Source organism: Strigops habroptila, chromosome 3 (genome assembly GCF_004027225.2).
Source record: "Strigops habroptila isolate Jane chromosome 3, bStrHab1.2.pri, whole genome shotgun sequence".
Lineage (NCBI taxonomy): Eukaryota > Metazoa > Chordata > Aves > Psittaciformes > Psittacidae > Strigops > Strigops habroptila.
The window spans coordinates 8,920,035-8,932,234 of record NC_044279.2 but is presented as its reverse complement, the minus strand read 5'-3'; the positions used below and the strand labels follow the sequence as shown (position 1 = coordinate 8,932,234).

General features: G+C 37.5%; 1 protein-coding gene across 5 annotated transcripts in view; it reads right to left on the bottom strand.

Annotated features, from left to right (window-relative positions):
- Window positions 1-12,200, bottom strand: part of SEMA3D (semaphorin 3D) — a 137,907-nt gene that overhangs the window by 62,504 nt on the left and 63,203 nt on the right. For all 5 annotated transcript variants that reach the window (XM_030481161.1, XM_030481163.1, XM_030481160.1 and 2 more), the window contains 2 exons: window positions 2,385-2,447; window positions 553-672 (listed from right to left, as the gene is read on the bottom strand). In XM_030481161.1, coding sequence (XP_030337021.1) covers window positions 553-672; window positions 2,385-2,447 — 183 coding nt within the window. The remainder of the gene's footprint in view (window positions 1-552; window positions 673-2,384; window positions 2,448-12,200) is intronic.

Here is a 12,200-nt window from a genome sequence, read left to right as displayed (position 1 = left end):
GGATACCCAACATCTACTTAGCAACAGGGCTGCAAACCATCTGCAAAGTTCTGAGATGTCGTTCCCGGGCTCAGGCTCAGAGGCTGTTTACAAACTGCATATTACTCTCATGCACAAGGAATAGGAAACCATCTCGGTGGACCAAGGGTATATGGACATTTAAAGATAGAACTATAAGCGTCATCTTGAACTCTGAATACGTGTGTATGTACATAAGCGGAAAGTATGTGTGGAAATGACTTACTAGGAAGAAAGACATCTGGGTTAAATGTTCTTTTCACTTACTTAATACAGGAAAGTGTCATTCAGAAGAACTTTGTGTATTAAGCCTTACTGAGGAAAGTGCTTTGTTCAAGAGATATGCGCATATCAAATGTGAGAACAAGAGTTCCCATCTGACCTGAAAAATCGACCATTTATCCTGTTATTTATGCAAGCTGCTGTCAGTTCATTTTTGAGACACTCGCATAGTATTTTCCAATCTATGATGAATGCTAAACAAGACAAGGGTTATTCCTTGACATGTCAAGAGCAGTGAGGAAATTAAATTACCTCTTTGTGAGTTCCAAGTTCAATGTATCCACAGAGAGGGTGAAAAGCTCCTGTGCCACAGACATAAACATGGGTCCGGTTGTAGGGCTGAAGAACCCTGATAAAATTGGCACATTCTGTCTATTGGGAAAAGAAAGAGAAAGGTTAATTTTCATGTTGCTTCTTCTCTTTCACATTATACACTGTACTAGGTTATAGCCATAGTATCACTGTATTTCAACTCCAAACTACTGTAGCAGAGACTGTTTACTAAATAGTTCAAAGCTGTGATGTACAATTTTGCAGTGGCTATCTACTAAGCAGTTCATCAATCAGACTTGCAAGCCGAATTCTGCAATAACGCTTACATTATATGTAATGTGAAGCTATGTGGTTACAGCACTGTGTGGATGATATCTACTCAGCCTGTGTTGTAACAAACAACCCCTGTCAGCAACTAAGCAGAGGTCGGAGAGCCACTGCATTAGTCTGGCTACCAATCCTCCTGTCTTTGCTCTCAATTCAGAGTTCTGCACAAGCTTTAACACCAAAGATTACACGATAGAAATAATTGTGGTGAGCTGAAGGGCTTCAGAATACTTCCAAGGGTGTGTTTTGTGTTTAAATGAACTTTCTTTGCACCAACCACATCCTTCTGGTCACTTTTATTTAGGCATTTCTGAGTCCTACAGGATGCTTGGGTCAATCCTGGCTCTAGCTGGGCTTGGTCCTTTTTGGCAAGTAGCACAGTGGTCTGCTGCATGCTGCAAGTGTGCTACATGGGCTGGCTTGCTACAGCCTTCCCCAAAATTAAACAAAAGCATATACCTATAAACAAGCTACTTTGGAGGGAATACATGAGAGCCATTCATGTGTGGAAGCTACCACCCTACACCCAAGTGAGAGGGAAGCTGCAGAGACAGTGTGGGAAGCAAAAACTATATATTTATTATCTATGTCCAAAACAAACATTTCTCTCTCTAGTCCCTCTCCTTTTGTCTTAGTATAAAAATAGATCAGCACAAATCCCCCATACAGACCAGTACCAGAATTTTCCCAGTGCTCAGCAGAGGTGTTGTTTAGGTTTTGTCTGCTGTAAAGATAAGGGTAGCAATAAGTTAGGATAAAGAGCTGAAATTCCTCAGGCAGCAAGCTGAGAGAGTGTTTTGAGCTGGGGTCCACCTTGGTAACAGACAAGCTGGATAGATCCAACAAGATTTGTGGAGAGAAAAGAATGAAATTTTATTATGCAGCCAGGAAATGTTTACATTTATAGTGGGCTCTAGACACATGATGTGATCTGTGGTATGTAAAAGAGATACGAAAGTTTTATTCTATATATGAATACACCTTAAATACACTTCCTAAAGAGACTTACTAATGGTTTGTGGTTCCAGAGAAAAGCTAATGAGCCTGAGATTTTGGTTTAACCTTAACCGCAGCTGTGTGCAAATTAAGTTAATTTGTACTCTGCTCTGCTACCCTGTTTCATTAATGAATTATAATGAAGTTACATTCAGGATATTCACAAGAAAAAAGCAGTTTGATGGGAAAGGAAGGATTTCAGGGGAGCATCGCCTGGGATTTATTTCAGAAGAAAGTCCATGATCTCTCAACTGCATTTATTACATACAAGGATGGCTTAGCACGACAGTTGCTTGCAATATTGAATATTTTTTCTTGAAGCATTAATATTTATAGAAAAAAACAGAAGTGTAACTTTTTTTTTTAAATTAATTAAAACACCTAGTTTGTTAGTTCAGGAAAAAAAGTGTATACACAGCTTACTGACCCATTTTGTGCATTTAGACACAAATACACAGATACACAATACTCTCAGCAGTAATACTTACATAGGCATCTTTCCCAGCTAATTTGCATAATTCTACTTTTTCTTTTGCTGCAGGCCAGTAAACCTGTAAGATAGTTAAAATAAGACAAAGATTATGAATATTACAAATTGTCCTGTGAATGTAGTTTAAGTATTTCCTTGAATGAACAGAAAAAACAGATTTATGCATATTGAAGGAATTTTCATGTTTCAAAATTAATATGACTTCAAATACAGGGTTCCATTACAAAAAGTGAAGAGGCTTTAAATGAAAAGCTCCATTCTTCATTCATTTCCTCACTAGCTATATGTACTTTTTACAAGAATTTAGTTGATACAGCTAGCACACCTTTTCATCATTATGAACTGTGTGTTTTTCTCAAAGATATCATGAGCCAAATAATCTCGAAATTAAACTGATGGCAAAACAAGGCAAATTACATTTGAGATTAATCTGGTCCAGTAAACTTGGCAAAGCTGTTACGAAAAAATACTTAGCTGTTACTGCCAATTTTCAAATGAAAAGTTTTGTTCAGAAAACTGAAGATAGCTTACAGGAAATCTGTAGAACAAAAAGTACATTTGACTGAAATCAATAACGCATGATTTAAAAAGGTCACCCATCAACATAATTGAGTTTACTGGGAAAATGACAGAAGTTTAGAAGAGGATCATGTACCTTAGATAATTGGTAGCATATATTATTACTACTTCTCTTTCTTCTTTCATCTCTACTGCAACATTCTATAAACTAGGTTTTGTTGTAGAGCCAGATGACAAATTATTATCAGTTACTGGAACCCCAATGATGTTAGTGAAGAAATATCAATGAAAAACAGCTCCGGTTCTGGCTCATTGATTTCAATTAAACAGTCAAAATTGGATATTATTGAGTATATGTCTATTCTATTAAATTCAATATAGAAGCTAGTGTCTTCTAGAATCACCATGCTAAAAACAGATCTTTTTTCTTTCTTATTTTGACAACGCAAAGCTATAGCCATTTCTCATGACTAACAACAACAACAAATTACACAAATTTTAGAGCAAATATTGGTTACTGCCTCAACTCCCAGGATTCAAAATGCAGATAACTAGTAGTCACAGATGATTAAGAGTAGTTGAGTCTCAAATCACACTTCACAGAATCACAGAAAATCTTAAATAGTGAAATATATGGGAATAAAGAATTATTAATATAATACATACTAGAAAAAATCATGATCAGGGAAGAATGCACAGCTCAACCACATGCAGGAGGAGCTAACTGCTGCAATATTCTTTCACTCCCTCAGCTATTGGCATTTTGTAGGATGTGGCTTGCCACATTTGCAGGCTCAGTCCCATACTGGTAAGGAAAGCAAAAGACTGCCCTGTGTCAAATAGCTTTATCACTGTCCCAGATCTACAGTCATCATTCCTCTCAATCTGGAAACTGTCTTTTTATTTCATGAATTCTTCCACCTCTCTTCCAAGTGAAAATGGACGTATTTGCTTTCTACAAGGAAATTAATTTCCTCTCAAGTGAATTTACAGTTACCTTTCTGATTAGAAGCTCTTATTACAGATAATGTATTTTAAGTTACTTAAAGCTTAACCCTTTATAGAAATATTTACTTAAAGTCAGAGATAAGGCAATAGAACAACATCTCAGCACCAGAGCATAAATTACTTTCCCAGAGCATTTTCTCAGAATGATGTCATGATAGCATCCAGGTACAAAACCACAATTTGAAATCAGCTGTGGCAGTGTGTCTGGATTACACAGTGCACAATGACAGAAAGTACAGAGGAAAGCATTGGGAACATTGCATCAAGAAGAGCTGAAGGGAACTCATCTGGTTTCTATCTGGGCAAAGTGTTATAAGTCTCACCTGTAGCACTGACACTTGGTAGTCTGATGCATGTACCACTGGGTTAAGGAAGAGAGCTGAGGCTGGTGAAAAAAAGATAATGAAGAGGAACAGCTGGAGAAATATAAGATCATGGATCATGGATCTCCAAGTACATTTGGCCAAGAAATCTGATCTTCAGTTCTTTTGTATATAAACTTTATGTCCAATTCTGCCCAAGATTCCTCTATCAGTAACAGAGAAGGCTAGAGGTCTTTGAGGGGTTTTGGAGATTTCTGGCCAAAGTTTAGGTATGCAATTAGGTAAGCAAGATATACCTCTGCAGGCTTTTGAAAATGCCCAGCTCTCCTTGCCAGCTACACAGAAGAATAGGACCCTTGCTTTGGGAGGCCCAGCTACATTTGAAGAGATGTGCCTGAAGGCATACCACATTGATGCACTCAACTTTACCCTTAACTATTCTACAGATTCCTTCATGGGAAACAGAGTTTGTCAAACAAGGCTGAGTTATACACACTCCTTTTTCTATGATAATTGATCACAGTCAATTATATAGAAAAATATCAGTTTTACTTTCTGGCTACTCAACAGCCTCAGTGTTTAGCATTATACAAGGCCACATTAGACAATGAAAAGTGAAGCTAAGTGATCCAACTTTAAAATTGATTTGCAAATATATGTGGGGGAGTTAAAGAGATATTTATTTGCTTTCCATGTAAGAAATAAGAGGTTCCAAGAAACTGTCAGTTCCAAACTGTAATAGGTCAAGAAAATTGCATAATAAATCATGAACCAATATGCTGAGCAAGGAAGTATAAATTCAATTTTTTATTACATCACCTGCAGTGTGACAGTGTCACAGGTCTCCTTCCCTCAAACACTGCCACACAAGTAACTTTACACATTTAAAATAGTCTCACTGAACTTTCACACGCATAAGCTTACATACATCTGTATTGACCTTTCTGAGGGGGTGAAATGAAATCTTAGTGTTATATTGTATTCAGATGAGTTATTTAGTTTCACAACATGCAAAAAGCAAGACTAGATGCTCCCATAGTTTCCTGTATAACCAAAATCTTTGAGATGGTAAATGGTTTGATGCTTTAAAATTGGTCAGGGTTTTTGTTGTTTGGAGTTTTTTTCAGTTTACATGCTGAATTCACAATGGTACCATCTTAATGGAACAGTCTTTTTCCCGAATTGTAAAACCTCAAATAAAGGAAAAAACAAACAAACAAACAAAACCAAAACCCAATACATAATCACAAGACCAGTGGCATGTAAAATTACAATCATTTCATGCCACAAACAGCTCAAATTATATATATATTTTATGGTTGCATCTGTATCTGAAATGTCCGGAGAAACCTTTGTACAGGTAGGTGAGGTCACTGAATTTAAGGCAAAAATGCAACTAGTTGAAATACATGACCCCTATACTTAAATAGGATTATTTTCTTCTTTTAATCTTCAGTTTATTTTCCTTGCAAAATATCCGTATCAAAATTCCAAAGGTCGGCAACTGCCATAATTTTACCTTCATAGCCCAATTAAAAAAAACCAAAACAACCTTACCATTACTTTTAAATCAGTCTACAAATATTTTCTTAAATTTAGCAACAGGAAAGAAATTAAAATCTCCTAATAAATGCAAGTTAATAAGTTCTCTGCTAGCAGAGTGAAAGAAAACCTCCCAGGAGTACAAAATTAAGTAGTACATAAGGGTAGAACAGATAAGGTATCACTTTAAAGGGTAGCTGGAAATTGTTTTCTGATTAAAACAAAACATTAAAAACCACAGAGGTCCTTTTCAGATCAGGAGTAATTTCTAAAAGTAACATTTTCTCTTTCTCCAAATATGAAAGGAAAAGGAAAATGAAATATTTTTTAAAATAACATTATTTACATACATAAATTGATAGATATTATATATATCATTATATGTATATATAAATAATAGCTGGACTCACTTGTAAGAGTTCCATTTCAGCTGCCATCTTTCATGCATTAACATTACCGGTTACAAGCGAATATTTTCCTCATCTTTCTGTGTCTATCCTTCTCTATCCAACTTTGTTTCTAGGCTAACAAACACTTAAAACCATAAATCCTTAGGAGAAGTGATGCCTCAAGAATAAAACAGTGAACTCTAATTCCAAAGAAACTGTTTAATGGAAGTACAGCTTTCCCAAAAATCATTACTAATGAAGTTACTAAATCTGGGATAATGCAGGACTTCATCAAAGGAGTGAAAAGTACAAAAGAGGAGGAACACTGTATATCTAAGCTAATTTCAGGCCTATTGGTCCTATTTCATCTGTTTGCAAAGCTTCAAAATAAATTTTATTTAGGGAATGAATAACAAGTTTCCAATGAAAATGCCATATTATACAAAAGACAATATAACTTGTTAAAGAGCTGTTATTCCGCTCCAGTATTATACTTTTCTTTAGTAACATAGCTGAATTGCACACTACATTAATGTGGTAGAGCTTCTCTTCATCAGGGCTCCTGTTACGTATTTATTAAGTTGCCTTATGGAAACTGATTTTCTTAGCTGGCAAAACCAAGGATTATTACAAGAAAAAATGGTTTGATAAGAACTTGCAACAGAAAGTTACTCATGAAGGTAAGAAATACTGTCAGAGCTCATCCTATTTTGTACAACCTTCAGGAGCCTTGGCAAAAACCCAGCACTCTGCAACAACAGATGCAGGTGACACAAAGGTGGGAAGCATCAGTAATACAAATGAAGATTGGTAATATTATGTAGGAAGAATCAAAGGGCTCTGAAGATCAGAATTATAAACAGTCGGAGAAAATGGGTATAAACTGGTCATAAATAAATATAGATTGTAGTTTTTAACAATAAATATGAAACATCAGAGTAACGAAGTTCTGGTCTATAGCAACAGCATAGCTAAAGGAGTTCTGCGAAGTCTCCCACAAGGCCCCTTGCAACAGATTTGGATCAGGTTATGAAAGGAATAACTGCTATATGAGGTAGTTGCTGGTGATAGCAGGGAGTGAGACCAATTGACCAATGTGACACCTTCCAGTTTCATGTCCCCAGGATAGTCACACTCATGCCAGCAGCAAGCACTTGAGTGTCCCATTGAGGCCAACAGCTTTCAGCAGCCCTGTGGGCTTTACTGGAGCCTCTCACGTGCTTGATGCTGCACACGTGCTCCAGCACTTCTCTATCAGTACAGTTTCTGGTACGAGAAAATCCAGAGTACTTCTTTAGTGGTACATGTAGCACCAGCAGGATGTGTCCGTATCTAGAGTGAAGGACATCAGCTGATCAACATGCCTCATAACACTTACTCCCTGAATTTGAGTCCTGTGAATAAAGGAATTGCTTGCTGCTTATTTTGAAGGAATAAGAGGTGCTAGAGCCACTTAGGGAAAATACAATGACCTAAACCAGCTGTTTGATGCAGCAAGAGAAAGCCTGCTTTCTTCCCTTGTTTTATTCTACGTACCAGCTATTTGTTATGTTGATGCTTGACGGAAGGCATGCAATAAAATTATGGCTTCCTGGGCATCAAAATGTCTTGTTAAGGCTTTGTAATTCAGAAGCTTAAGCTCATTGGTACGAGTGAATTCCCCATATGACAGCCCCAACTGCAGCTTCCAAAGAACAAAGCCAGACAGAGCTGTAAACCCATTGTCACATTGGCATATGCAATATACTCCCCCTGGGAATCTCTCCTCCATAAGAAACTACTCCCCTGTGTGGAAAAATAAGAAAGGATTCATGACATAGCCCAATTGTGACCATAAAGTGGGTACAGAAAGAGGGCAACATGATCCAAAAACACTAAAGTAAACCAGGAGACAGTCTAATCCCAGTTTTGCTATTGCCCTACTATATGTGACAGTCAGGTCTCAGTTTTCCTACCAGTAAAATGACAATAATGTAACTTTTTTTTTAACTGAAGAGCTTAGTAATTCATAGGTGAAAAATGAAGAGCGAAGAAAAACAGTAAGATCAAGGAGCACTGAGAAAAGGTACAACAGTGATCCAATAAGACTGTTACACTGCTGCATAAGACAGTATCATAAATGTCACACACCAATACCACAAGAGTGGATGTTCATGGATTTCTGCCTGAGAACTAGGGCATTTGTTACCTCTCTATACTGACCCCAGGTCACTTCACTGAAAATTACTGCAAGCACTAGAAATTTATTGAATTTCCCAACAAACACTGGAAGGAATTTAATGCTTTTTCAGTATTATTTTCCTGAAAACAAAGAGTATTTTAATTATGAAAATGAGCAGATTTTAGCATACCATGCATGCATACCAGCTGCTCTCTAAATACCTCACATCTGCTGCATTCATGTGTGTGGTATTGGGAAGTCCACAACTTGGGGAACTGGACAGATTGTTCTCATATACAAATCCTAAGAGGAAGGTTACCCAGAGCAGTTCTTGTAACTGGCTCTCACTGTACTTACTGTACTCTGGAATTCGATATTTTAGAGTCACTAGCAAAGGAAGTGAATACATCCAAGTTCCTTATCTGAATTTCTCCCTGTATTTGCAATCCAACCAGGCTGTCACTAGAACTAGATTTTATCACCTAGCTTTCTTAACACTTTTATCATATTTTAGCTAATTCTCAGAAATATTTAGAGATCCCTAAAAGCCAGGAATGTATTCTTAAATCTCTTTTATATCTGCCACAGAACTTCCTTTTTTCGACAGGTATTCCTAAACCTGATGTACTGATTTCCATACCTGAAATTTACATCCAGAGAAAGAGTTGACTAGAATTTCCAACTCAAATTATTTCACAGTAGCAATAAATTGGATCTCTGAAAGATATAATTTGATATCACACAGGGAGCAGGGAGAAGAGAGGATAGGAGGATCGTTTCAGAGTGATTTACAACACTGCAGGAAGTGCCAGTGTATGGCATTCTTTATTTTCATGGTGCTGTCAAACTGAGTAAAATGCACTGGAAGTCAGAGGGAATTAACAGTTGTGTATTTGGATGACAGATTCACAGATTTTAGTAGCTTAAATTTTGTAGGTGGCTGTTGGAATGAAATTTATTAGAACCAAATGGGTTTTTTATATTGCATGAGACAAAGCAAGACCTCCACATGCCACTGTTCTCTTCAATTGTGATCCACTCCCCAACACAAAACAAAAAGTAGCCAATGCTTCCAGTACTTATGGGTTCTCTGAAAAGTGCATTTTCATGTGTACATTATGAACATGTGTGAAAGCTTAAACAAAAGGGACCAGACGCTGATTTCATTGACACTGGATTAAATCTTGTAAGGCTTCAGTGCTTTTACACTTTATTTTCCACAATGAAACCACAGTGGACTTCTGACTGCTGTCTGTTTCTCCTGAAAGGAAACTGTGCACCAGCATTTTTAGGGTAAATGGCATTGCTTCTGACATGTTTATCACGTCAGACTGAAGACAAATACTACCTTTGAAAAACTCAAAGCCAAATATGAGCAAATATTTTCAGAGAGCAGGATACTAGCAATTCTTTATAGCTAAACATATGGGTAAAATACAAAAATGTCAGCGGATGTTTATGGAAACATAATTTATGGCAACAATGCAATAGGAAATAACAGAGACATGCTCTTCCACCTAGGATCATTGTCATTCTGCTTTCTTCACGTCTTGCCTCTGTTTGTTTTTTTGAGTCTGTAAACACTGTTGAAAAACTTCCGCCTTGTCTACACAGGTGCCTAAATTTAAGTCTGTCAAACAATTTTATGGATTTCAAAAGGTTTTCAGAGGTTCAAATTAAAAGTTAAATAGCTCAATAGTAGGAGCCCTCCAAGGGCTAGCAAAGCACAAGTTATTACCTCTGTCTCTGGAAGTCCTTAACCTGAGGCACCATTACAGCTGCTTTCACACTCTTCTTTCGGTGCCCACTGCTAAACAATTTGGGGACAGGACACTAAACTATATGGATATCCAGTAAAACCAGTAGTTTTATTGTAAATGATGGACAAGATGGTATCTATTTCTATTAATTCTGGTGAGCAAATGTTGTAAAATAGGTGGAAATGAGTATCCTAACAACTGCAACACCCAGAAAAGTTCCCTTTGCTTCAAAACTAGGGCCATCCGTATTCATTTACTCCTGGGAAATAATTCCCCATGTACAGAGGGTCAAACCATGCCCCCCTGACATATCTCAGCCTCACTTCATTTAGTTTCTTAGAACTTTTTCTACTCACAGAGAATAAACTGTCGTGATTCCGACTGGACTCATCACCAGCCTCCTCCAGTTCTACTGGGTTTATTTGAGACTTTCCCAGTTCTCATGCTCCCACTTTCAGAATCTCCAGTGGTTTCCATGTGACTCCTTGGCCTTCAATGACATTTCCTGGTAAGCCTTTTTCTTCTGACAGGTCAGGAAAGTTTCACCCTCAGCCTACAGCTTTGCTGCCAGGCAGAAAGCTAAGTCCTTTGAATTACAGAATAAGCAGCACATATTTGTTTAGGGAGTACCAATCTTGCTATTATTGTGTTTCAGGGCTTCAGTAAGTATCTCAGATTCTGTATGTATTCCTTGATGGCAAGAACCAAAGGCTTCCTTCAGTACAGAGCTAAATTCCCACTGGGTTCATTCCTAATTGAGACCATGCTTACATCGACTGACAGGAGGTTTCCCAGAGCAATGAAGGTAAAATTCAACTCCTTTATCTCAAGGATGCTGTTTTACATAAATATGCATATATATTTGTATATATATTCCCCTTCCTGCAGAGATAATAATGCTGACATATAACCCCACTTGGACTGTTAGTAAGTACTGTTAAAAAGGTGCAAAATTTCTTTGTAGCTATTTCAAAAGCATTTACCCAGCTGATATATATATGTATATGTGTTTTTTGCTGTGAAATACAGGTAAAAATCAATACAAGAGGGCATTCAAGGATGTCGCAAGGCAGCTGCACCTGGTAATGCCAAAAAACAGCAGGAACTACAAACTAAGGATGCTCCAAGCAACGATATTGTGACCCTGATCCAATAGACAGAGGGGCAGATGAAAACAACTTGTCTCAAAGCTGCTACTGCGGCTCTGACATGTTTATCTATTTGGCCCACATGTAGCTGTGTCTTCTAGCACTGACAGCTCCTGCAGGTTGGCAGCTTTTCAAAAGCTTGTCAGCCCTTGATAGCATTCTTATTCCTGCAGAGATGGGTGGGTCACACTGCGGATTACACAGCGATAATAGTGCTGACATATAACCCCATGTGCACTGTTAGCGAGCACAGGACCTACAGAAAGGTGCACCATTTCATTGCAGCTATTTCTCAAGTGTTTACCCAGCTGACAACATTCTGTATTTAGTTTAAAAGGAGTAAAATAACAAAGGCTTTATGCAAACTCATAAGAAAATTCTATGTACCAAAGTAATCTTTCCAGCAGGATCTCAGCACTTAGGATTCCTATAGAATTTCTTCTCCAGCTTTTCAGCCCCTCATGCTATTAAAGATGTTTGGTTTACGCTGCACTTCTACTGGTTATGGCATAGCTGTCTTCAGATTTATTTTCCACATTTGCAATGCCCTGATAAATGTCGGTTGCCGCTCTTTTCTGCTTTCTTTTGCTCAACATCTTTATTTTGCTCATATGAAGGAACCATAAATCTTTCGGTTGACAAACAGCTTGCAACACTTGTCAGGCATCTAAGGATCGTTCAAGAAAAGACTATGGCATTTGATAGTTCTATTTCTGCAATAGGAGCTAAAGGCTTCTGTTCAGGACAGCTTCATAGAAATTATATGCCTGCTACAGAGGGATGATTATCCTTTACTAAGCTTTAGATATTTGTAGGGTGCAACCATTTCAGCTTTCTGCATCTGTCTTTCGTTCTGGAGATTTTTCCTATTATACAATGCTACTTACTGTTCTTTTATAACAAGGTTTGCAAGCACTGGAAATTAGATGGATTTTTTCAAGCTGCCAGCTAACGAAAGTTTCAA